This window comes from Rhinoraja longicauda, chromosome 1 (genome assembly GCF_053455715.1).
Source record: "Rhinoraja longicauda isolate Sanriku21f chromosome 1, sRhiLon1.1, whole genome shotgun sequence".
Taxonomy (NCBI): Eukaryota; Metazoa; Chordata; class Chondrichthyes; order Rajiformes; family Arhynchobatidae; genus Rhinoraja; species Rhinoraja longicauda.
In genome coordinates, this window is record NC_135953.1 from 29,168,547 (window position 1) to 29,191,289 (window position 22,743).

At 43.7% G+C, this 22,743-nt stretch overlaps 1 protein-coding gene across 5 annotated transcripts in view; it reads left to right on the forward strand.

Annotated features, from left to right (window-relative positions):
- nedd4l (NEDD4 like E3 ubiquitin protein ligase) overlaps positions 1-22,743 on the forward strand; it is a 353,057-nt gene that overhangs the window by 218,512 nt on the left and 111,802 nt on the right. For all 5 annotated transcript variants that reach the window (XM_078425166.1, XM_078425251.1, XM_078425340.1 and 2 more), the window contains one exon: positions 5,868-5,918. In XM_078425166.1, the coding sequence (XP_078281292.1) occupies positions 5,868-5,918 (51 nt within the window). The remainder of the gene's footprint in view (positions 1-5,867; positions 5,919-22,743) is intronic.

Sequence of the window (22,743 nt, forward strand, 5' to 3'; positions counted from 1 at the left end):
TTTTGTGAAGTCAAATAGATATAGGACGTATACAGCAAATTTGTAGCACCAAAACCTTGGGGTTGTTGTTCCCTGAAAGTGACAACAAAGGTAGATGTTGTGGTGAAGAAGACATATGACATGCTTGAGTACAAGCACCCCATATGCAGGGCATTGAATATAACATTTGGGGCATCGAGTGTAACAGTTGGGGCATTGAATAAAAAAGGTTGATATAAGGAACTCACCACCAGAGGGGGTAGTGGAATCAGATAGAAATATAAAGTTTAGGGGACACTTGGACAGACAAGGTGTAGAAGGGTAGAAGCCTAATGCAGGTAAATGGGATTAGTGCGGATGGTCAAAAAGGTCGACATGAACGAGAATTGGAAGAGCAAATATGTAAGGAGATAGCAGATATTAGTAGTAAGCACAGAGTAGTGATTGTGGGAGATTTCAATTTTCCGTACATAGACTGGGAATCACATTCTGTTAAAGGACTGGATGGTTTGGAGTTTGTAAAATGTGTGCAGGATAGTTTTTTGCAGCAATACGTAGAGGTACCTACCAGAGAAGGGGCAGTGTTGGACCTCCTGTTGGGAAATGAGACGGGTCAGGTGACGGAGGTATGTGTTGAGGAGCACTTTGGGTCTAGTGATCACAATGCCATTAGTTTCAATATAATTATGGAGAAGGTCAAATCTGGACCAAGGGTTGAGATTTTGGATTGGAGAAAGGCTAATTTTGAGGAGATGAGAAAGGATTTAAAAGGAGTGAAATGGAACTTTTTGTTTTATGAAAAGGATATAATAGAGAAATAGAGGATATTTAAAGGTGAAATTTTGAGAGTACACAGTCTTTATGTCCCTGTTCGGTGGAAAGGAAAGAATAATAATTTGAAAGAGCCGTGGTTTTCCAGGGAAATTGGACACTTGGTTCGGAAAAAGAGGGAGATATACAATAAATATAAGCGGCAGGGAGTAAATGAGGTTCTTGAGGAATATAAAGAATGTAAAAGGAATCTTAAGAAGGAAATTAGAAAAGCGAAAAAGAGATATGAGGCTGCTTTGGCAAGTAATGTAAAAGTAAACCCCAAGGGGTTCTACAGATATGTCAATAGCAAAAGGATAGTGAGGGATAAAATTGGTCCATTAGAGAGTCAGAGTGGACAGCTATGTGCTGAGCCGGAAGAAATGGGGGAGATATTAAACAATTTATTTTCTTCGGTATTCACCGAGGAGAAGGATATTGAATTATGTGAGGTAAGCGAAACAAGTAGAGTAATGATGGAAATTATGAGGATTAAAGAAGAGGAGGTACGGACACTTTTGAAAAATATAAAAGTGGATAAGTCTCCAGGTCCTGATAGGATATTCCCTAGGACATTGAGGGAAGTTAGTGCAGAAATAGCAGGGGCTATGACGGAAATATTTCAAACGTCATTAGAAACGGGGATGGTGCCGGAAGATTGGCGCATTGCGCATGTTGTGCCTTTGTTTAAAAAAGGTTCTAAAAGTAAACCTAGCAATTATAGACCTGTTAGTTTGACGTCTGTGGTGGGAAAATTAATGGAAAAGATACTTAGGGACAATATATATAATTATTTGGATAAACAAGGCCTGATTAGAAACAGTCAACATGGATTTGTGCCTGGAAGGTCATGTTTGACTAATCTTCTTGAATTTTTTGAAGAGGTTACCAGGGAAATTGATAAGGGCAAGGCTGTGGATGTTGTCTATATGGACTTCAGTAAGGCATTTGACAAGGTTCCACATGGAAGGTTGATTAAGAAGGTTAAATCGTTGGGTATTAATAGTGAGGTTGCAAGATGGATTCAACAATGGCTGAATGGGAGATATCAGAGGGTAATGGTTGACAATTGTATGTCAGGTTGGAGGCCAGTGTCTAGTGGAGTACCCCAAGGATCTGTGTTGGGTCCACTGTTGTTTGTCATTTACATTAATGATCTGGATGATGGTGTGGCAAATTGGATTAGTAAATATGCAGATGATACTAAGATAGGTGGTGTAGATGAGACTAGGTCAGGGAGAGTGGTCAGCGTGGACTGGTAGGGCCGAACGGGCCTGTTTCCGTGCTGTAGTTGTTATATGGTTATATGGTTGTATGAACCTGGTGGACCAAAGGGCATGTTTCTCCTCTGTACAATTCTGACTCCATCATATGAGGAACTGTGATCTCCTATGTAATGCACTCCAGACTGGTTTGACAAATTCAGGGCAAGTAAAAAATCTCATTTTTTAAAATATAAATGCAGGCGGCACGGTAGCGCAGCGGTAGAGTTGCTGCCTTACAGTGCTTACAGCGCCAGAGACCTGGGTTCGATCCTGGCTACAGGTGCTGTCTGTACGGAGTTTGTACGTGTTCCCCATGTCTGTGTGGATTTTCTCCGAGAACTTTGGTTTTCTCCCACACTCCAAAGACATACAGGCTTGTAAACTAATTGGCTTGGTTTATATGTGAAAAAAATTGTCCCTAGTGTAGGAGAGTGTTAATGTGCGGGAGTTGCTGGTCGATGCGGACTTGGTGGGCCGAAGGGCCTGTTTTCGCGCTGTATCTCTAAACTAAACTAAAGTGGTATAAAGGCAGGTAGTTTTAAGATATTTCCAGCTCCAAATCAGGATCAAAGGCGTATTTAATAATCTTGTAATATTAAGACTGATCTCATCTTGTTTAAATTCAATTTTGCAGCAGCATTCAGTGACTGATATGAAACCATTCTACCCCAATAATTATTCGTTCAATAATGGTTTGTCTGATAAATTTTAAAGTAGTGTCGCTGCCAACAAAATTGCACCATAAAAATTCACAGATATTGCATTTGTATCTTATAAAATGTAAATCATGACTGCTGAAGTCTTCGTGTTTTTGTCATTGAACAGCAACAAATGGTCGGGATGGGACCAGTTTGGAGGGTGGGCCTTTTCTACTCTTTCAAGTTCAATGCTCTGGAGGAACTTAGTGGATTAGGTAGTGGAGTGGAGTGGAGAAGTAGTGGCAGCTGTGGAGGAAATGGACAGACAATGTTTCGGGTCGGAACACTTCAGACTTCTTGGTTCTATCTTGTTCCCCTTATCCAGTCCGTTTCCGACCTACATCTGAGACGACTTGCACGCTTTAGCAAAATCTACTCTTTCAATTCACTGTTTGCTGTTTGCTCCCAGTGCAGCGTGGCTTTGAGAGTGCGCAAAAAGGTAGCAGTGTTCCTTAGGCAGAAAAAGACACTGGCAAATGTGTGGAAGTAATGAAATCTGAATATTTACTCCTGCAACCTTGAGGATAACAGAATGTTATTCAAGTTCATTGACGTTTGTTGAATTTCGTCTTGACGCTGGAATAGTGCACCTTGCTTCAGGTTATGCAAAATTCTCCAGCCCCACCCTTTATTTACAGTTTATCAATGTGCAAAGATTGATAATGGCACCAAAGTCAAGTTAAGTTTAATGTAATATCACAAATATGGTGAAGTACAGGTGCAATGAAAATCCTGCTTTCTGCAGCACAGGAACATAGCCAAAACACAAAAACATAAATGTACATCAATACTACAAGGCAGTGAAAGGGAAAGGACTGTGGAAAAATAAGACTAAGACACACGTGCAAATACACAAATAGAAAACAAGTCCATGGTAGTGGAAGAGCTGATCCATTGTGTTCTTCTGCTGAAGTACAGTTAAGGTTGTGCAGGTCGGTCCAAGATAGTTACAGAAAAATAGCTGCTCCTGGACCTGGTGGTATGAGACTTCTTGGTATTGCATGTCCTGCTAAATGGTAGGAGTGTGGAGTGGGGATCCTTGATCATAGATGTTGTCTCATTTCCATGGTTTTGATGGTGGTGAGGGTTGCGCCCGTGACAGGCCAGGCTGAGTCCGCTACTCTCTGCAGCCTCTTGCGTTCCTGTGCATTGGAATTGTAGTACAAAGCCATTGTGCAACCAGTCAGTATATTTTCTGTAGTGCATCTGCAGAACATTGTGCCTTGTGTTCAATGTCATCCAAATCTCTTTAAACATCTAAGAGATGAGAGGCACTAGGGTGCTCCATCATGATTACATCTGTGATGGGCCCACATTGTCCATGCTGGCCAATTTGGCACATTGAGCTAGTGCCATTTGTCCCATATCCTTCTAACACCTTCCTAACTATATATCCAAATGCCTTTTAAAATACTTAATTGTGTCAGTTTCTGTAGCTTCCTCTGGCAGCTCATTCCAGATATGGACTACCCTCTGAGTGAAAAAGTTGCCCCTGTCATCCCTCTTAACTGTCTCTCCTCTCACTTTCAACCTATGGCCTTTTGTTTTTGAATTTTACCACCCTGGGGAAAATAGACTGAATGCTCACTTTATCCATATTCCTATTCTTGTACACATCAATCAGGTCTCCTCGCAGCCTCCTACAAGCTAAAGAATAAAGTTCCAGCCTCTCCCTCTTACTCGAGCCTGCAAGCCCAGGTAACATCCTGGTGAATCCCTTCTGCACCCTTTCTAACTTAATGACATCCTTCCAATAGCTGTGTGACCAGAAATGCATGTGATACTTTGTGTGGTCTCATCAACAACTTTATGTGATGTCGCAACCTTTCTACGCAATACCCTTCCCAATGAAGGCAAGGGTGCCAAAGGCCTTCATCACCGCACTGTCCACCTGTCTCATCACTGCAGTGAACCTTGCACCAATACTCTCAGATCTCTCTGATCTGCAACACTCTCCAGGGTTTAACCATTTACTGAATCAGTCATACCCTGGTTTGTCGTACTAAAGTGCAACATTTTACAAAGCTGAATGCCATTTGCTATTCCACGGCTCACAATCTCAACGGATCTGGATCTTGTTGTAAACGTAGATATCCATCTTCATTGTCCACTTTGTAGGTTTTCTCTGGGTGCTCTGGTTTCCTCCACACTCTAAAGACATACAGGTTTGGTTTGTAGGTTAATTGGCTTCAGTAAAACAATTGTAAATTGTTCTCAGTGTGTCAGATAGTGCTAGGGTGTGGGGTGGTCGCTGGTCGCTGGTCGGTGCGGACTCAAAGGGCTGAAGGACCTGTTTCCACGCTGTATCTCTAAAGTCTAAAGGTCTAAAGTCTTATGCAAGTGAGGACAAGAGAAAAGCTACCCTTCTCCAGGTGCAAACTTGTGCAGATGCACGGCTGAAAGCATATTGTCAGGTTGCATCACAGATAGTTTGAGAACAGCTCGGCAAGAAATTACAGAGGGTTGTAAATGCAGCCCAGTCCATCGGTGCAGGTGCTGTAAGGCCTCATTTCGACCGCTGTGCAACCGGTTTACCAGAATGCATTTGGATCAGAGTCTAAGAGCTATAGAGAGAGGTTGGAAAAACTTGGATTATTTTCTTTGGATGAGGGATGACCTGATAGATTAATATAAAATTACGAGGGGCATAAATGGGACGGATATTCCGGCAACCTTTCCAATAGTGGAAATGCGTCAAAGGTTTAATGCGAGAGTGACGCGAGTTTCCAGGAAATATTGGGAATTTTTTTTTTTTACCCAGTGGGAGGTGCCTGGAACACACTGCCTGAGATGGTAGTCGAAGCAGATGTGATAACATTATTCAAGAGGCATTCAGGAAAACATGAACAGAGAGAACAGACGGATACAGACCACGTGCGGGCAGAAAGATCTAGTTAGGTCGGCATCATGGTTTATGCAGACATGGTGGGGTCCACGGGGCCTCTTCCTGTGCGGTACTATTCGATCAATTGATGCTACATTTGCAAACCCTTGCCCTGTTGTTGGTTTGTATTTTTGCATTTCAAATGAAATGATTGAATTATAATTGGATTAAATTTACTTCTGTCAATTAGTGACAAGGTTCTACTACAATATATATTTTTTTATTTTACAGACAAGAGATGATTTCCTGGGCCAAGTTGATGTGCCTCTTAATCACTTGCCGGTAAGTTATTGGTGAAAAGACATTTTTCAAAAATAGCAGATATTCCGCTTTACCCTGGGCACACACAGATGCTATCAAAGTTTGCTTGTTAAACCATCTTATTTAATGGTCTGTCACATTCAGATACATGTAGGGCTCTTTGATCTTGCCACATAAGTGGGAAAACCCAGCACTGTTATGCAAGAAAACATCACAGTTGAAGGTCACCATGGGGCATGTTGTCGACTAGCATTTGGGCAATATGAAGTTTCAATGTGCAAATTTCCATATTAAAGTCAAAAGGGAAAACAATTTTATTAAGCAGTGTAAAGATTTTTTCAGTTTGACGTGGTGATGTGTCTTCAGATCAATTGGTTGTGTAAGGAGAAAAAAACATTGTGGTAGGTTGTTTACCAACAGCCCATTGGGAACTAAAGGAAGGTTCGGAGGTAGAGTGGTCTTTCAGAAGGAAAAAGTCTAGTAAAGTTGAGATGGATAGGGATTTTGTGGCATTGTAGAAACGTGATTTAAATAAATGGAAGACTAAGGGGAGACGACGCCAGGAGGATAAAATGCCAGTGACAGAGATTTACTGAGTCACAAGATATTTAAAAGTAGATCTAATACTGCAATTTAAGAATTTATTTAAATGAGAACATTTTTAGTGCTTGATATGCTATGTTTGATATGTTGAGTAATTCTGTTGTCAAGTCATCTTGCCTTATCAATTGACATCAACTATGTTTAGCTTTAGCAAAAGATTTGTTGTTTTATCTTTTATAATCAAGCAATGGTATTTTAGTAGTGAATTATTAAAACTCTTTGGTACCAAAGGGTATGAGATAATCACATTATTTAAACAGGCCCGTTGTTACAATTGTAATCTATTTCCAGCAGTGGATAAAGTACAAGTTTTAATTATATCTGGAACACTCTTATCTGGAGCCCGGGATGCCTGGAGCTAATTATCCCCCCACCTTTGTTCTTTCTTTTCAGCAGTTTAAAAACCAACATTTGTAGATTTCCACATATTTGCTGAGTCCTTCACGAATAGAAACGTAGAAACATAGAAAATAGGTGCAGGAGGAGGCCATTTGGCCCTCCGAGCCAGCACCGCCATTCATTGTGATCATGGCTGATCATCCACAATCAGTAACCTGTACCTGCCTTCTCCCCATATCCCTTGATTCCACTAGCCCCAAGAGCTCTATCCAATTCTCTTTTAAATTCATCCAGTGAATTGGCCTCTACTGCCTTCTGTGGCAGAGAATACCACAAATTCACAACTCTCTGGGTGAAAAAGATTTTTCTCATCTCAGTTTTAAATGGCCTCCCCTTTATTCTTCGACTGTGGCCCCTGGTTCTGGACTCACCCAACATTGGGACCATTTTTCCTGCATTTTGCTTGTCCAGTCCTTTTATAATTTTATGTGTTTCTATAAGATCCCCTCTCATCTTTCTAAATTCCAGTCAATACAAGCCCAGTCTTTCCAATCTTTCCTCATATGACAGTCCCGCCATCCTGGGGATTAACTTCGTGAATTTACGCTGTACTCCCTCAATAGCAAGGATGTCAAATTAGAAGACCAAAACTGCACACAATACTCCAGATGTTGTCTCACCAGGGCCCTGCACAACTGCAGAACGACCTCTTTACCCCTTTTGTCCAATCCTCTGGTTATGAAGGCCAACATGCCATTAGCTTTCTTCACTGCCTACTGTACCTGCATGTTTAGTTTCAGTGACTGGTGTACAAGGACACCCAGGTCTTGTTGCACTTCCCTTTTTCCTAATCTGACACCATTGAGATAATAATCTGCCTCCTTGTTCTTGCCGCCAAAGTGGGTAACCTCACATTTATCTACATTATAAGGGAAACACAAAATGCTGGAATAACTCAGCGGGTCAGGCAGCATCTCGAGAGAGAAGGAATGAGTGACGTTTCGGGACGAAACCCTTCTTCAGACTGATGAAGATATCTACATTATGCTGCATCTGCCCACTCACTCAACTTGTCCATGTCACCCTGCAACCTCCTAGCATCCTCTTTGCAGTTCACACTGCCACCCAGCTTTGTGTCATTTGCAAATTTGCTCGTGTTACTTTTAATTCCATCATCTAAAACATTAATATATATTGTAAATAGTTGCGGCCCCAGCACTGAGACTTGCAGCACTCCACTCGAAACCGCCTGGCATTCAGACAGGGAACCGTTTATTCCAACTCTTTGTTTCCTGTCTGCCAACCAATACTCTATCCATGTCAATACCCTACTCCAAAACCATGTGCTCTAATTTTGCCCACTAATCTCCTGTGTGGGACCTTATCAAATGCTTTCTGAAAGTCCAGATACACTACATCCACTGGCTCTCCTTCATCCATTTTACTTGCACATCCTCTAAAAATTCCAGAAGATTAGTCAAGCAGGATTTCCCCATCATAAATCCATGCTGATTTGGACCAATCCTTTTATTGCTATCCAAATGCGCCGTTATTCCCTCTTTAATAATTGTCTCCAGCATCTTCCCCACCACCGATATCAGGCTAACTGGTCTATAATTCCCCAGTTTCTCTCTCGCTCCTTTCTTGAAAAGTGGGACTACATTAGCTACCCTTGAAAAGTGGGATAACATTAGCTACCCATGTGAAGCTATATTGCTGTGACCCAGAAATTGGGTGGAGGTGGGGCTGGGGAAGAAGAATAATCAGGCACCTTATTCTAACCTAGTACATCTGGAATAGCTTCAAGTGGGAATTTTAAAAAGGTGCTGAGGATCTTTTGTATTTTTTGTTCTGTTGACGAGCAGTATTTATTTCTCACACGGCATAACATTAGCTACCCTCCAATCCACAGGAACTGATCCTGAATCTATAGAACATTGGAAATTTTTTAACAAATGCATCCACGATTTCTAGTGCCACCCCCTTGAGTACCCTGGGATGCAGACCATCAGACCCTGGGGATTTATCAGCCTTCAGTCCCATCAGTCTACCCAATACTATTTCTCGCCGAATGCAAATTTTGTTCAGTTCCTCTGTCTCCCTAGATCCTCTGTCCTCCAGTACATCTGGGAGATTGTTTGTGTCTTCCTCAGTGAAGATAGAACCAAAATACCTGTTCAAGTCTTCTGCCATTTCCTTGTTCCCCATAATAACTTTACTTGTTTCTGCCTTCAAGGCAATTTATCTTTACTAATATTTTTCTTTTAACATACCTAAAGAAGCTTTTACTATAGTTCTTTATATTCTTGGCCAGCTTACCCTCGTACTTCATCTTTTCACCCCGTATTGCCCTTTTTGTTACCTTCTGTTGTCGTTTGAAAGTTTTCCAATCCTCTGGCTTCCCGCTACTCTTTGCTATGTTATCCACCTTTACTTTTAGTTTTATTCCATACCTAACTTCCCTTGTCAGCCACGGTTGCCTCTTATTTCCCTTAGAATCTTTCTTCCTCTTTGGAATGAAATGATCCTGCATCTTCTGGATTATGCCCAGAAAGTCCTGCCATTGCTGTTCCACCGTCATTCCTGCTAGGATCCTTTTTCCAGTCGACTTTGGCCAGCTCCTCTCTCATGCCTTCATAGTCCCCTTTGTTCAACTGCAACACTGACACTTCTGATTTAACCTTCTCCCTCTCAAATTGCAGATTATATCTAATCATATTATGGTCACTACCTCCTAGTGGTTCCTTTACCTTGAGTTCCCTTATGAAATCTGGTTCATTAGACAACCCAAAATCCAGATTTGCCTTCTCTCTGGTAGGCTCCAATACAAGCTGCTCTAAGAATCCATCTTGGAGGCACTCGACAAACTCCCTTTCTTGGGGTCCAGAACCAACCTGATTTTCCCAGTCTACCTGCAAAAATGCCAATTTTAACTCCAGCAGTAACTTGCACCCTATATCCAGGCTATTGTTTGGGTGCCTGTAGATAACTCCCATTAGTGTCTTCTTACCTTTACAATTTCGCATTTCTATCCACAGTGACTCTACCTCATCAGTCTCTATGTCACCCCTCGCAAGGGACTGAATTTCATCCCTCACCAACAGAGCTACCCCGCCTCCTCGGCCCACCTCTGCCTGAATAACCCTGAATATTCAGTTCCCAGTCCCGATCCTCCTGCAACCATGTCTCTGTAATCCCCACAATGTCATATCTACCAATCTCTAACTGAGCCTCAAGCTCATCCACTTTACTTCTTATACTTCGTGCATTCATATATAAACCTTTTAATCCATTACTCACCTCACTTTGCACATTGATTCCTATTTCACTTGGCCATACTCTCCTATCCCTTCGTGAGCTTTCTGTCCCGTTAATTCTGGTGTCTTTCTTAACTTTTCCTATACTCTCTTTCCCCTAAACCATGCATGTCACCAGGAGGAGGAAACCAGGCGAAACATCATATAATATCCTTGGTGCCACCCTTGAAGAATCCAAACAGACCAAGTATCTTGGCATCAAATTACAGAACGATCTACGTTGGAATGGTCAGACTCATCATGCAACGGTGAAAACAACAGGTGTCCTAAATTTTCTGAGATGCAACTTTTATCATTGTTCACCTTCTATCAAGGAGAAGTTATACTTCACCCTTGTTAGACCTCATTTGGACTACACAGTTGCAGCATTGGGATCCGTGCACAAATAGAAACATTTCTTCCATTGAACGTGTCCAAAGACAGGCAGCTTGATTTGTTACAAATACCTATGAGAGAGAAGCGAGTGTTAACAAACTTCTAAATTCATTCGGGTGGAACCCGGTTCAAGACAGACGTAAAGCCCACCGTTTGACCTGTTTTTACAAGATGTTTAATGGTCAGCTCGACATAGATTACCACATCTACACCAAACCCAAACCTATCAGGAGCAGACGAGGGCATTCGATTCAATTTGAGATACCAGCTACCAAGACAGATGTGTATAGCAATTCATTCTTCCCTCACACAATCAAAGCATGGGATGGTCTTCACCCAACCATAGTTACTCAACCAGACGCAACTACACTTCAGGTAGCTCTTCTTCTCCAAGGAGCCCTTCTTGCTTAAGTCCATACTCCGCCACCTCCAGTTTAAATTCCATTTGGAATATTTTGGAGGACCAAGAACCAAGAACTCCATCCTTGTATTTCCAATTTGTCTCCCCCCCCCCCCCCCATCTCCCACCGAATGTAACAATTTTGTTGGTTCCTTAACAAAACATTTTTTTCATTCAACAATGATTTTATCAATTTAATAGCTGCCATTGGTACAAATCTTATAGGAGGGCTTGAGCAGAGTAGTTTCCATATCAAACTGCATTCAGATAGGATGCTAGTATGCTTGTCTTTAGCAATCAGTTTGAGATTGTGCAATTGATGGAATAGGGGTTCAGTGTTGGTCACCCTGCGAGAGGAAAGTTGTCTGTGTAGGAAGGAACTGTAGATGCTGGATTACACTAAAAATGCTGGACAAACTCAGTGGGACAGGCAGCATCTCTGGATAGAAGAAATGGGTGACATTTCAGTCGACCTATCTTCAGACTGAGAGTCAGGGGAGGGGGGGGGGGGGTGCAGAGATAAGGAAATGTCAGGTGTGAAAACGAGACAATGAGGATCAAAGAAAATGTAGAATAGATCATTGTTAGGTAGAGGAAGGTTTTTAGAGGCATACAGAGATAACATTTAATCAGGGGAACAGTCAGACTGGTCGGAGGACTAGGAAGGGGGAGCGATGGAGAAAGAGGGAAAGCAAGGGTTACTTGAAGTTCGGGAAGTCAATATTTATACCGCTGGGGTGTAAGGAGCCCAAGCGAAATATGAGGTGTTTTCCTCCTTAAGCTGGAAAGGGTGCAGAGACGATTAACAAGGACGTTGCCTGGACTCGAGGGCCTGGGCTATCAGGAGAGGTTGTGCAGTCCCGGACTGCACAGGAAGCTGAGATGATTTTATTGAGGGGTGATAAAATCATGAGGGCAATAAATAGCGTGAATGTACAGAATCTTTTACCCAGCTTAGGGGAATCGAGAACTTGAGGGCATGGGGTTAAGGTGAAGAGGGTAATGATTTAATAGGAATCTGAGAGGCCACTTTTTTTCCATGGAGGGTGATGGATATAGGGAATGAGCTGCAAGAGGAGGGAGTTGAGGCAGGTACAACAACAGGGCGGCACGGTGGCGCAGCGGTAGAGTTGCTGCCTTACAGCAAATGCAGCGCCGGAGACTCAGGTTCGATCCCGACTACGGGCGCCGTCTGTACGAAGTTTTACGTTCTCCCCGTGACCTGTGTGGGTTTTCTCCGAGATCTTCGGTTTCCTCCCACAGTCCAAAGACGTACAGGTATGTAGGTTAATTGGCTGGGCAAATGTTTTAAAAAAATTGTCCCTAGTGGGTGTAGGATAGTGTTAGTGTGCGGGGATCGCTGGGCGGCGCGGACCCAGTGGGCCGAAGGGCCTGTTTCTGCGCTGTATCTCTAAATCTTTTTAAAAAACAGCATCTAAAAGCCAAGTGCTGGATACCTAATGATTTACCTACCGATTGGGGACAATTTATTGGGGCTAGCTGAGTTACCAATATACCACTTTGGGAACCCATGAGTTTGCAGGGAAAACACGCAAACTCCACACCGACAGCACAAAAGATTAGGATCCATCTCTATCTCTGGAGCTCAGAGGCAGCAACTCCACAAGTCTGTGTTTGCCAATATGATTGCATATCCAGCAGACACCTCCATTAAGAACATTAAGTTGGAAAAGATGCAAAATAGATTCATCAGGATGTTACTTGGGCTTGTAGGCTTGAGTTACAGGGAGTATTTGGACTCTCCGGGACTTTTCTTTGGAGCAGAGGAGACTGAATGGTGACCTTATTGAGGTGTTCAAGATCATGAGGGGCATGGATAAAGCGATCGCTTACAGTCTTTTTCGCAGAGTAGAGAATTCCCAAAACCCGACATGAAACTTCATCAATTCTCGACCCAAAACGTCACCCATTCCTTCTCTCCAGAGATGTTGCCTGACCAGCTGAGTAACTCCAGCATTTTGTGTCTACCTTCGATTTAAACCAGCATCTGCAGTTATTTTTCCTACACTGCTTTCTGACCAGCTGACTTACCCCAGCACTTGGTCATTTTTTCAGCAAATTCTAAAGCTCAAGAACATAGGCATAAATTGAGAGGGAAGAGATTTAAGAGGCACATCGGGGGCAACCTTTTCACACAGAGGGTGGTCTGTATCTGGAATGAGCTGCCAGATGAGCCCATTATGTAAATAGTGAAAGGCTTGGACAGAGTGGATGTGGAGAGAATGTTTTCACTAGTGGGAGAGACTAGGACCAGAGGTCATAGCCTCAAAATTAAAGGACGTTTCTTTAGGAAGATGAGGAGGAATTTCAGAGGGTGGTAAATATGTGGAATTATTTGTTACAGAAGGCTGTGGAGGCCAAGTCAATGGACATTTTTATGGCAGAGATAAATAGATTATTGATTAGTACGGGTGTCAGGGGTTATGGGGAGAAGGCAGGAGAATGGTGTGAAGAGGGAAAGATAGATCAGCCATGATTGAATAGCGGAATAGACGATGGGCCGAATGGCCTAATTCTGCCCCTTTCACTTATGAATATGAATATGCTAACTTGGTCGGCAATAAATAGGTGGAGGGGCAGGTAGTGTAGAGAAAGCAGTGACTCTGCAGAAGGACTTGGACAGGTAGGGAGTGTGGGCAGAGAAGAGGCAGATAGAATGTAGTATAGCAAAGTGTGGAGTCATGCATTTTGGTAGTAGGAATAAAGGCGTAGATTATTTTCTAATGGGAAGGGAATCCTGAAATCAGAGGTGCAAAGGGTCTTGGGAGTGCAGGTGCAGGATTGCCAAAAAGTTAATCTGCAAGTCAAATCGGTAGTAAAGAAAGAAAACGCAATGCTAGCATTTATTTTGATGGACCGAATGGCCTAATTCTGCTCCTATCACTTGTGATCTTATGATTTACAAGGTGAGGTAAAAGGCCATTCTCCCTGCGGCATTGTGCTATGATTCTATGACCCCAGATGAGTACAGCACGGGGAGAGGCCCCACATTCCAAAACGTCCGCTCCAAACATGTTGCCAATCTGCCTCATCTCATCAGCCTGCACATGGTCTGCTCTCACTATTCCCTGCCCATTCGCGTGCGTCTAAATGCCTCTTCAATATTGCTATCGAATCAAGGGGAAAGATATAGAGTGCAGAATATAAAAGTCAGTGTGTGGCACAACAGTTCCATTGACAAATTCCAGTGTCCACAATGGGGTGGAGGTGAATTGGACAGTATCCTAGCTAATAGAAGGACCGTTCAGAAGGCCGAGAACTTTATCCCAGGCGGTAAATTGATCTGCCAACAGTCATAAAACACAAAATACATGAAACTGAAATTAAAGTGACAAGTGGAAAGGATTGGGGATGTGTAAAGATGTGCAAAGATTGGGGAGGGGGGGTGGGGAGGGGAGTCAGTCTACCCCACGACAGAAGGGTGAGGAGATGTACAGTTTGATAGCCTCAGGGAAGAAGGAACTCCTGTGGCGTTCTGTGCTGCATCTTGTTGGAACCAGTCTGTTGCTGAAGGTACTCCTCAGGTTGACCAGAGTGTCATGGAGGGGGTGGGCTGTATTGTCCAGGATGCTCCGCAGTTTGAGGAACATCCTCCCCTCCAAGACCACCTCCCATGAATCCAGCTACGCCCCCAGGATGGAGTTTGTTAATCCCATTGGGTCTCCGGTCTTGCCCAGAGTTGGGGAATCGAGGACCAGAGGACATAGGTTCATGGTGAAGGGGAAAAGATTTAATAGGAATCTGAGGGGTAACTTTTTCGCACAAAGGGTGGTGGGTGTATGGAACAAGCTGCAAGAGTTGAGGCTGGGACCATCCCAATGTTTAAGAAACAGTTAGACAGGTACATGGATAGGGCAAGTTTGGAGGGATATGGACCCTGGGATATGGGCAGGTGGGACTGGTGTAGCCGGGACATGGTGGCCGGTGAGGTCACGTTGGGTGGAAGGGCCTGTTTCCACACTGTATCATTCTATGACTCTAAATGGAAATGTAAAGTCACAAAGATTTTTGGAAAAGAAAGTGGGATTTAAAAAATGAACATGCTATCAGACTGGGAACCATTTAGATCCTCCGGACATGGTGTAACAGCATACAAGCAGCTAATGCATGTGTAGGAAGGAACTGCAAATGTTGGTTTAAACCGAAGGTAGGCACAAAAAGCTGGAGTAACTCAGTGCTACATGCAGCATCTCTGGAGGGAAGGAATGGGTGATGTTTCGGGTCGAGACCCTTCTTCAGAACAGCTAATGCATGGTTGAGCTCCAAGTGGTGTGGGAGAGGCTGGTCAGATGAACATACAGGGCATCAAATCTGAAACAAGGCAAGGAGCAGAAGTGAGTTTCAGCAGATCAATATTCAGGTCTGGCAACGTTATGAAAGTGTAAGTAGGCTGAATTATTGATGAGGTTTGTATATGATCAAAAACGAATTCCTGTTTTGCACTGAAATGCTAGGGCCTTGGGCTATTTGCTTGAGCTTCAGAAAAGGAAATAAACTCTTTGCTTTTGATACAGGGTTTTGCACAGGGACTGTGCCAATGGTTTTGCTTAGCCCCTGTATTGAGCTGGAGAAAATCTGTGTAATTAATATGACAAAATACAGACTGACATACATATGCGTCATCAATTTAACGTCATGAACATTTTATGAGGCTGTTAAATACAAGCTATAAAGTGCTTGTTTTTTTAAGCTATGATAGGGGTAGTGATCATTTTGGAAACATAACAAAATAAGCATATGCCTGACCTGTTGAGTTACTCCAGCACTTTGTGTCAAACCCAAAGAAAAAGTTTGATGGGGAAAAATCAGCTCATCAGTTTCAATTTGTTTTTAAATAGAATTGCTGCAGGGTAAGAAGCAAGAATAGGCCTGCCCCAAATGTATTTGTGTGTGGAAAATATATGATTGAAGGCATTTCTATTACTCCTGATGTTGAGAGAAGTAATTTTCTGCCTGATGGATCCTTGCTGTGTGTTGGCACATATTGATTCACTATCCAAGGAACTGCAAGGAGCACTAAACATTGAGTCACCAGTGAAACTTCTAGTCTTCTGAGTTAGTTTAGTTTAGTTTATTTTAGTCTAGAGGTACAGCGCCCACCAAGTCCACATCAACCAGCGATCCCCACACATTAACACTATCCTACACACTTTACATTTATACCAAACCAATTGACCTACAAACCTATACATCTTTGGAGTGTGGTAGGAAACTGAAGATCTTGGAGAAAACCCACGCGGTCACGGGGAGAAAGTATAATCACCATACAGACAGCACCCATAGTTGGGATCGAACCCAGGTCTCGGGCACTGCAAGGGCTGTAAGGCAGCAACTCTACCCCTGCACCATTGTACCGCCCTGTAACGGATGAATGATAAAGCAACTAAAATATTGTGCATAGACACAAAAAGCTGGAGTAAGTCAGTGGGACAGGCAGCATCTCTGGAGAGAAGGAATGGGTAACCTTCCGGGTCAAGACCCTTTTTTTTGTGTCTATCTTCGGTTTAAACCAGTGTCTGCCGTTCCTTCCTAAACATTAAAACTATTGGGCCTTGGTTTTTGCCTCGGGTACTCCCATGGTGTTGTTCTGTGGCTGGAATTGACTTGAAACAACCAAAACAACATATTCCTTTATACATTATTATGGAAACAGGATCTTTGGCGTAACTTGTCCATGCCAACTAAGTTGCCTAACTAGCTCATCGCTTAGAGAATATAGAACATATAGAAAATATGATATGATACGATACGATAAAACTTTATTCATCCCTGGAGGGAAATTGGTCTACCAACAGTCACAATACACAACAAGGTGCACGAAAACATGAAATTAAAAGTGAAAACAAAAAGAAAAAGACAAGCGACTGGCTGCCGTGTGCACAGCGCCTTCACCGGAACAAATGAACAAACAAACAAACAAACACAGAGTTATCCCCTGGACAGAGGATTCTAAACTAGAATGCCCCGCCCCCCCAAACCGGGTCCCCCTTTTATTCTCTCACCGACCCTCAAAGTGGTCCCCCCACGTCGGGTCTCCATTGCCTTCCCCTCTTCCCCCCTCACGCTCATCGACCGTTGATCTCGGGCCAATCGCGAGTTCCCCCCCACTGCCGAGGCTCCCGTTGCCGCCGAGGCTCCATCGCCGTTGAGGCTCACACTGCTGTCAAGGCATTCGCTGCCACCACTGAGACTCCCATCACAGTCGCCGAGGCCCCATCGCCGTCGAGGCTCACACTGCTGCCAAGGCATTCACTGCCACCACCGAGACTCCCATCACATCCGCCGAGGCTCCATCGCCGTCGAGGCTCACACTGCTGCCGAGGCATTCGCTGCCACCACCGAGACTCCCATCACAGCCACCGAGGATCCCGTTACCGCCGAGGCCCCATCGCCTTCGAGGCTCACGCTGCTGCCGAGGCATTCGCTGCCACCACCGAGACTCCCATCAGAGCCGCTGAGGCTCCATCGCCGTCGAGGCTCACGCTGCTGCCGAGGCACTCGCTGCCACCACCGAGACTCCCATCTCCGCCGCCGAGACTCCCATCACAGCCGCCGAGGCCCCACCACCGTCGAGGCTCACGCTGCTGCCGAGGCGCTCGCTGCCGCCGCCGAGACTCCCATCGCCGCCGCCGAGACTCCTATTGCCGCTGCCAAGGCTCTCCTCACCATCATTGCTCCTTCGCCCAGACAGGCCTCACCGCCCGGCTTCTCCAGCGAGTTGGGCCTAGCACAGAGCGTTCCGGTCTTCGGACGTCATTCTGGTCGGCGGCGGCGCAGTTGGTCGGCGGGTGGATCGGGCCCGCACGGCTCGCTGGGGCACTCCAGCCGCGCACACCGCTCCCTGGGAAATAAAGAACCTATAGAAAGGTTCAGGACAAGAACAGGCCTTCCAGCCCTCAATGTCTGTGGCAAACATGATGCCAAGTTAAACTAATTTCCTCTCCCTGCACATGATTCATATCCGTCTATTCCCTACATATCCACATGCTTACCCAAACGCCTCTCAATATTGTATCCTTCCACATCACCCCTGGCAGCTTATTCCAGGCTCTTCCACCCTTTGTGTAAATAAACATGTCTGGGACATCTCATTTAAACTTTCACCCTCTGGCCTTAAAGCTATGCCCTCTGGTCTTTAACATTCCCAAGCCGAGGAAAAATATTCTGATGGTCTACTCTAACTATGCCACTAATAATTTTATATATTTCTATCAGATCTTGCCTCAACATCCAGTGTTCCAGAGAAAACAATCTAAGTTTGTCCAACTTCTCCTCAAAGCTAATACCCTCTAATCCAGACACATTCTGTTAAAGCCTTTCTGCATGCTCTCCTATGTCTCTATAATCCTTCTTGTAATAGGGTGACAGAACTGTATACAATACTCCAAACGTGGTCTAATCAATATTTTATAAAGCTCAAGATAGACACAAAAAGCTGGAGTCATTCAACTGGTCAGACAGCATCTCTGGAGAAAAGGAACAGGTGACGTTTCGGGTTGAGACCGTTCTTCAGACTGTTTTGCATTTCAGATTGTAACGAGTGCATTTGGGTATTTCTTACTTTCTCCAGGAAAAGCTTGAATCAGCTGTTTACTGTACCTGCGATGGCAGATGCTCAGTAGAGTGTTCACCCAGCACACATGGCTGAAGATGGTTATAAATGAAACTGATTTCCACTTAATTGTTGAACCTTGCTATCATTAAAGTGAGTGATATTAATGAAACTGCTTTTCTTTTTGTTTGCTCAATTACCTACAGTAATTATCCACCTAGAAGGACTGTGGTACTTTGCGACACTGGAATAGTTTCATGTTCCATACAGCATGTTGCTTTTCTGTCGAGTTCCCAATTCTCCCTTTATTATTGCTTTGCAGGTTGATGTCTTACTTCCAGGTATACTAAGTGCTGCTTCTAGCACAGTTTTGTTGCTTATTGAGCCAGTGTTGTTTCCCTTGTTCACCTTGCTTGATAGTAATGGCAGATTAATACATATGTGCAGCCATGAGCTTACGTCTTGTGGTTAAAATATGATTTGTCGTTGCAACGGCCCATAGTGCCTAATGCTTGTTCAACTTGAACCATGGGATATGTTCTGAACCGATCACATAGAGTGGTGGTGTTGTGAAACATGATTGTCAATGCCCGCATTGTGAAGAAAGCATGTTGTTCCCGTGATTATTTGAACGTTTGTCACTCCTACAAATAATGTCAATACTTTGACATTAATTCCATCCCAAATTTAGTAGATGAATTGAATTTCAGTTGCCATGGAGATTTGTACTCTTGACTTTAGATCATTGGTACGGGGCTCTAGATTAAATGTCCAATAACTTGGAACAATTTATTAGAGTGCTTTGATGAAATAATATTAGTTGTGGATGAAGGGGAACTTGCGTTTGACCATAACTCAGATTTCCAGCAGGCTTTTTATAAGGTGGGAAATAAAAGCTTTTGACACTGAAGTAACATTTTGGGATGAAGAGAAGAATGGAAATTAGGTGAAGGCTTAATGTTCTGTCTGTCCTCCATTTGGCAAGATGTAACAAGTGGCATGTTGCAGATATCAATGCTAGGGCTTCAACCATTTGTATAAATTGTGAGACGTTGAGGCTCCAGTATTTATTCCTGTAGCATAGATCTTGCATTGACCGTGTGGTTGCCAGGTATGTTAATGACACAAGGATAGCTAGGAAAGTCAGTAGATGAAGAAAAAAAGGGATATAGATTTGTGATGTGAGTGGGCAAAGATGTGGGGAAACAGTCATGTTAGTAGGGAAAATGGAAGCACAATGTAACTGCCTATTAAAAAAAAATTGGATTGCCTATCTCCAAGCTACAGAGTGACCTTTGCACCTGAATGCATAAGAGCAATGAGGGCAACTGGTAGAATTTTGTCATTTGTTGTCTGAGAAATTGAAGACAAAATTTGGAGGTTACGCTTTAGTAATATAACGTGTTTCCTCTTGTGGGAGAATCTATAACTTCTTAAACAGGAGAAGGGATGAGATACGAGTTTATGGAGCTAGGTAGCCATTTAAAGGGCAGGTCCTGAACGGTTGTAATCTTGGGGTTGCTTCTGGTGCCAAGAGCTAGTGGGTATCAGAATAGAAGAAATGTCAGGTAAATCTGGCTGCAAGAATGGAGCAAGCCGATGAACTTTGGTTCATTTGGGCTTCCTGGATCATTTGAGCTTTCTAGGAATGGTGGACCGTCCAATGAGGACGGGTTGCACCTAAACCACAACAAGAACAACATCCTATTGGAGAGGTCTGCAAGTGCTATTGGGGAAATTTAAACTGAGTTAATTGGGGAATGGGGTTCATTGTAAATATCAACCTACTGGATCTCCTATCCCTTCTCCCAACTGGTTTCATCTGGTTATCGTCCCTCTTATCTGGTTCTATTTATCACCTACCTTGCAAATCAGATTCCAGCATTTGCAGCCGGTTGTGTCTCCACATAACCTTCCAGCCTTTGCCTCCACTTACACCCTCCCCTCCTCCTAACCGAAGTGGCACGGTGGCACAGTAGTAGAGTGCTGCCTTATAGTGCCAGAGACCCAGGTTAGATGTTGACTGCAGGTGCTGTCTGTACAGAGTTTGTACGTTCTCCCCGTGACCGCATGGGTTTTCTCCGGGTGCTCCGTTTTCCTCCCGCACTCCAAACACATACAGGTTTGTAGGTTAATTGGCTTTGTTAAAAATTGTAAATTGTCCCTAGTGTGTAGGATAGTGTTAGTGTACGGAGATCGCTGATCAGTGTGAACTCAGTGGGCCGAAGGGCCTGATTCCGTGCTGTATCTCTAAACTAAACTAAACTGCCCAGGTTTTAAGGCATAGAGTTGTCATGCTTGAGGCAGGGATTGCCAGGCCCTAGATGAAAACAGATGAGGAGTGGGTGGGGGGAGGATGATAGGCAGATGGAGTGTTCGGAGGAGGGGAGGGAGTAGGTGGAGATAAAGGCTGGAAGGTGATGTCATAAGTTCATAAGTCATAGTCATTGGAGCAGAGTAGGCCATTAGACTCATCGAGTCTACTCCACCATTCAATCATGGCTGGCCTATCTTTCCCTCTCAACCTCATTCTCCTACTTTCTCCTCATAACCCTTGACACCCATACCAATCAAGTATCTGTCAATCTCCATTTTAAAAATACCCAATGACGGTCTCCACAGTCGTCTGCGGTAATGAATTCCACAGATTCACTACCCTCGGACTGAAGAAATTGCTCATCTCCTTTCTAAAGATACATTCTTTTATTCTGGGGCTATGATCTCTGGTCCTGGTCTCTCGCACTAGTGGAAATATCCTCTCCACATCCACTCTATCCAGGCCTTTCACTATTTGGTAAGTTTTCTATTTGATACGAGGGGAGATGTTGCTGGATTGCACAGGTTTTTCATTTTCTTCCTTTGGCCTGAGTGTGATTGATAATATTCATCCAGTATCCAGTCCAGAACCAGGGCCCACAGTTTAAGAATAAGGAGTAGGCCATTTACAACTGAGATGAGAAAAAACGTTTTCACCCAGAGGATTGTGAATTTGTGGAATTATCTGCCTCAGAAGGCAGTGGAGGCCGATTCACGATGCATTCAAAAGAGTGTTAGATAGAGCTCTTAGGGCTAGCGGAATCAAGGGATATGGGGAGAAGGCAGGAATGGGGTACTGATTGTGGATGATTGTGCTGGCTCGAAGGCCCGAATGGCCTACTCCTGCACCTATTGTCTATTGTCTATCACATTGAATGGCGGTGCTGGCTCGAAGGGCCAAATGGCCTACTCCTGCACCAATTGTCTATGTATCTATGTATGTATCAATCCCAAATGTAAGAAGGTCATATGGGGTCATATTATCCCTGCTTCAAATCTGGGATCTGGCAGTCCCTGCCTCACTCCTCCCTTTCGCCTCTTTTTCTACTCTGCTTTTGACCCCACAGATGCTTCCTGACCCAAGCAGTTCCTCCAGCAGTTCTACTGTTATCTCCAGATTAACGCTTCTGTAGCCTTTCTTTGCCTTCATATAATGATCTGACTGCTTTTTGACTCAATATATAATTTACAAGTTTTCAGGCATAGATTTATTAAAAGGAGACTTGCATACATTGGACATGTCGTACTTGATACGAGAGTAGCTGTTGCTGGAGAGTACAGTGCATTTTCTTCTCTTGGGTCCGAGTGAGATTGATAATATTCATCCTGTATCAATCCCAAATATGAGAAGGTCATGTGAGGTCATGTCACCTCTGCTTCAAATCAGACGGATTCCATTCTGTATCATTTGGAAACCTTCCAAGCCTATTTAACTAAAATGATAATTTAGCATTTGAACACTGGACAGAATTGACGGGTAAATGTAAAAATTGTCCCTAGTGGGTGTAGGATAGTGTTAATGTATGGGGATCGCTGGGCGGCACGGACTTGGAGGGCCGAAAAGGCCTGTTTCCGGCCGTATATATATGATATGATGATATGATAATGGCCAACATGGCCAACATGGCCAACATGGCCAACATGGCCAACATGGCCAACATGGCCAACATGGCCAACATGGCCAACATGGCCAAAGAATGTCATAGTGACTTGTCACATGTGACAATAAAGAATTCACTTCAATTCAATTCAATTCAATGACATTGTTTATTGCACAATCATGGATTCACCTCTTGGGGCAGACACGAATTTGATTGTGTCATAATCAATCCAATGCACAACACCAGAATGTGGCAAACCCCTTTGCTGCTTCTTGCATTTGAGGCGGCAGAAGTTATGAAGCTGCTTCTGCTTCTGCTGCCT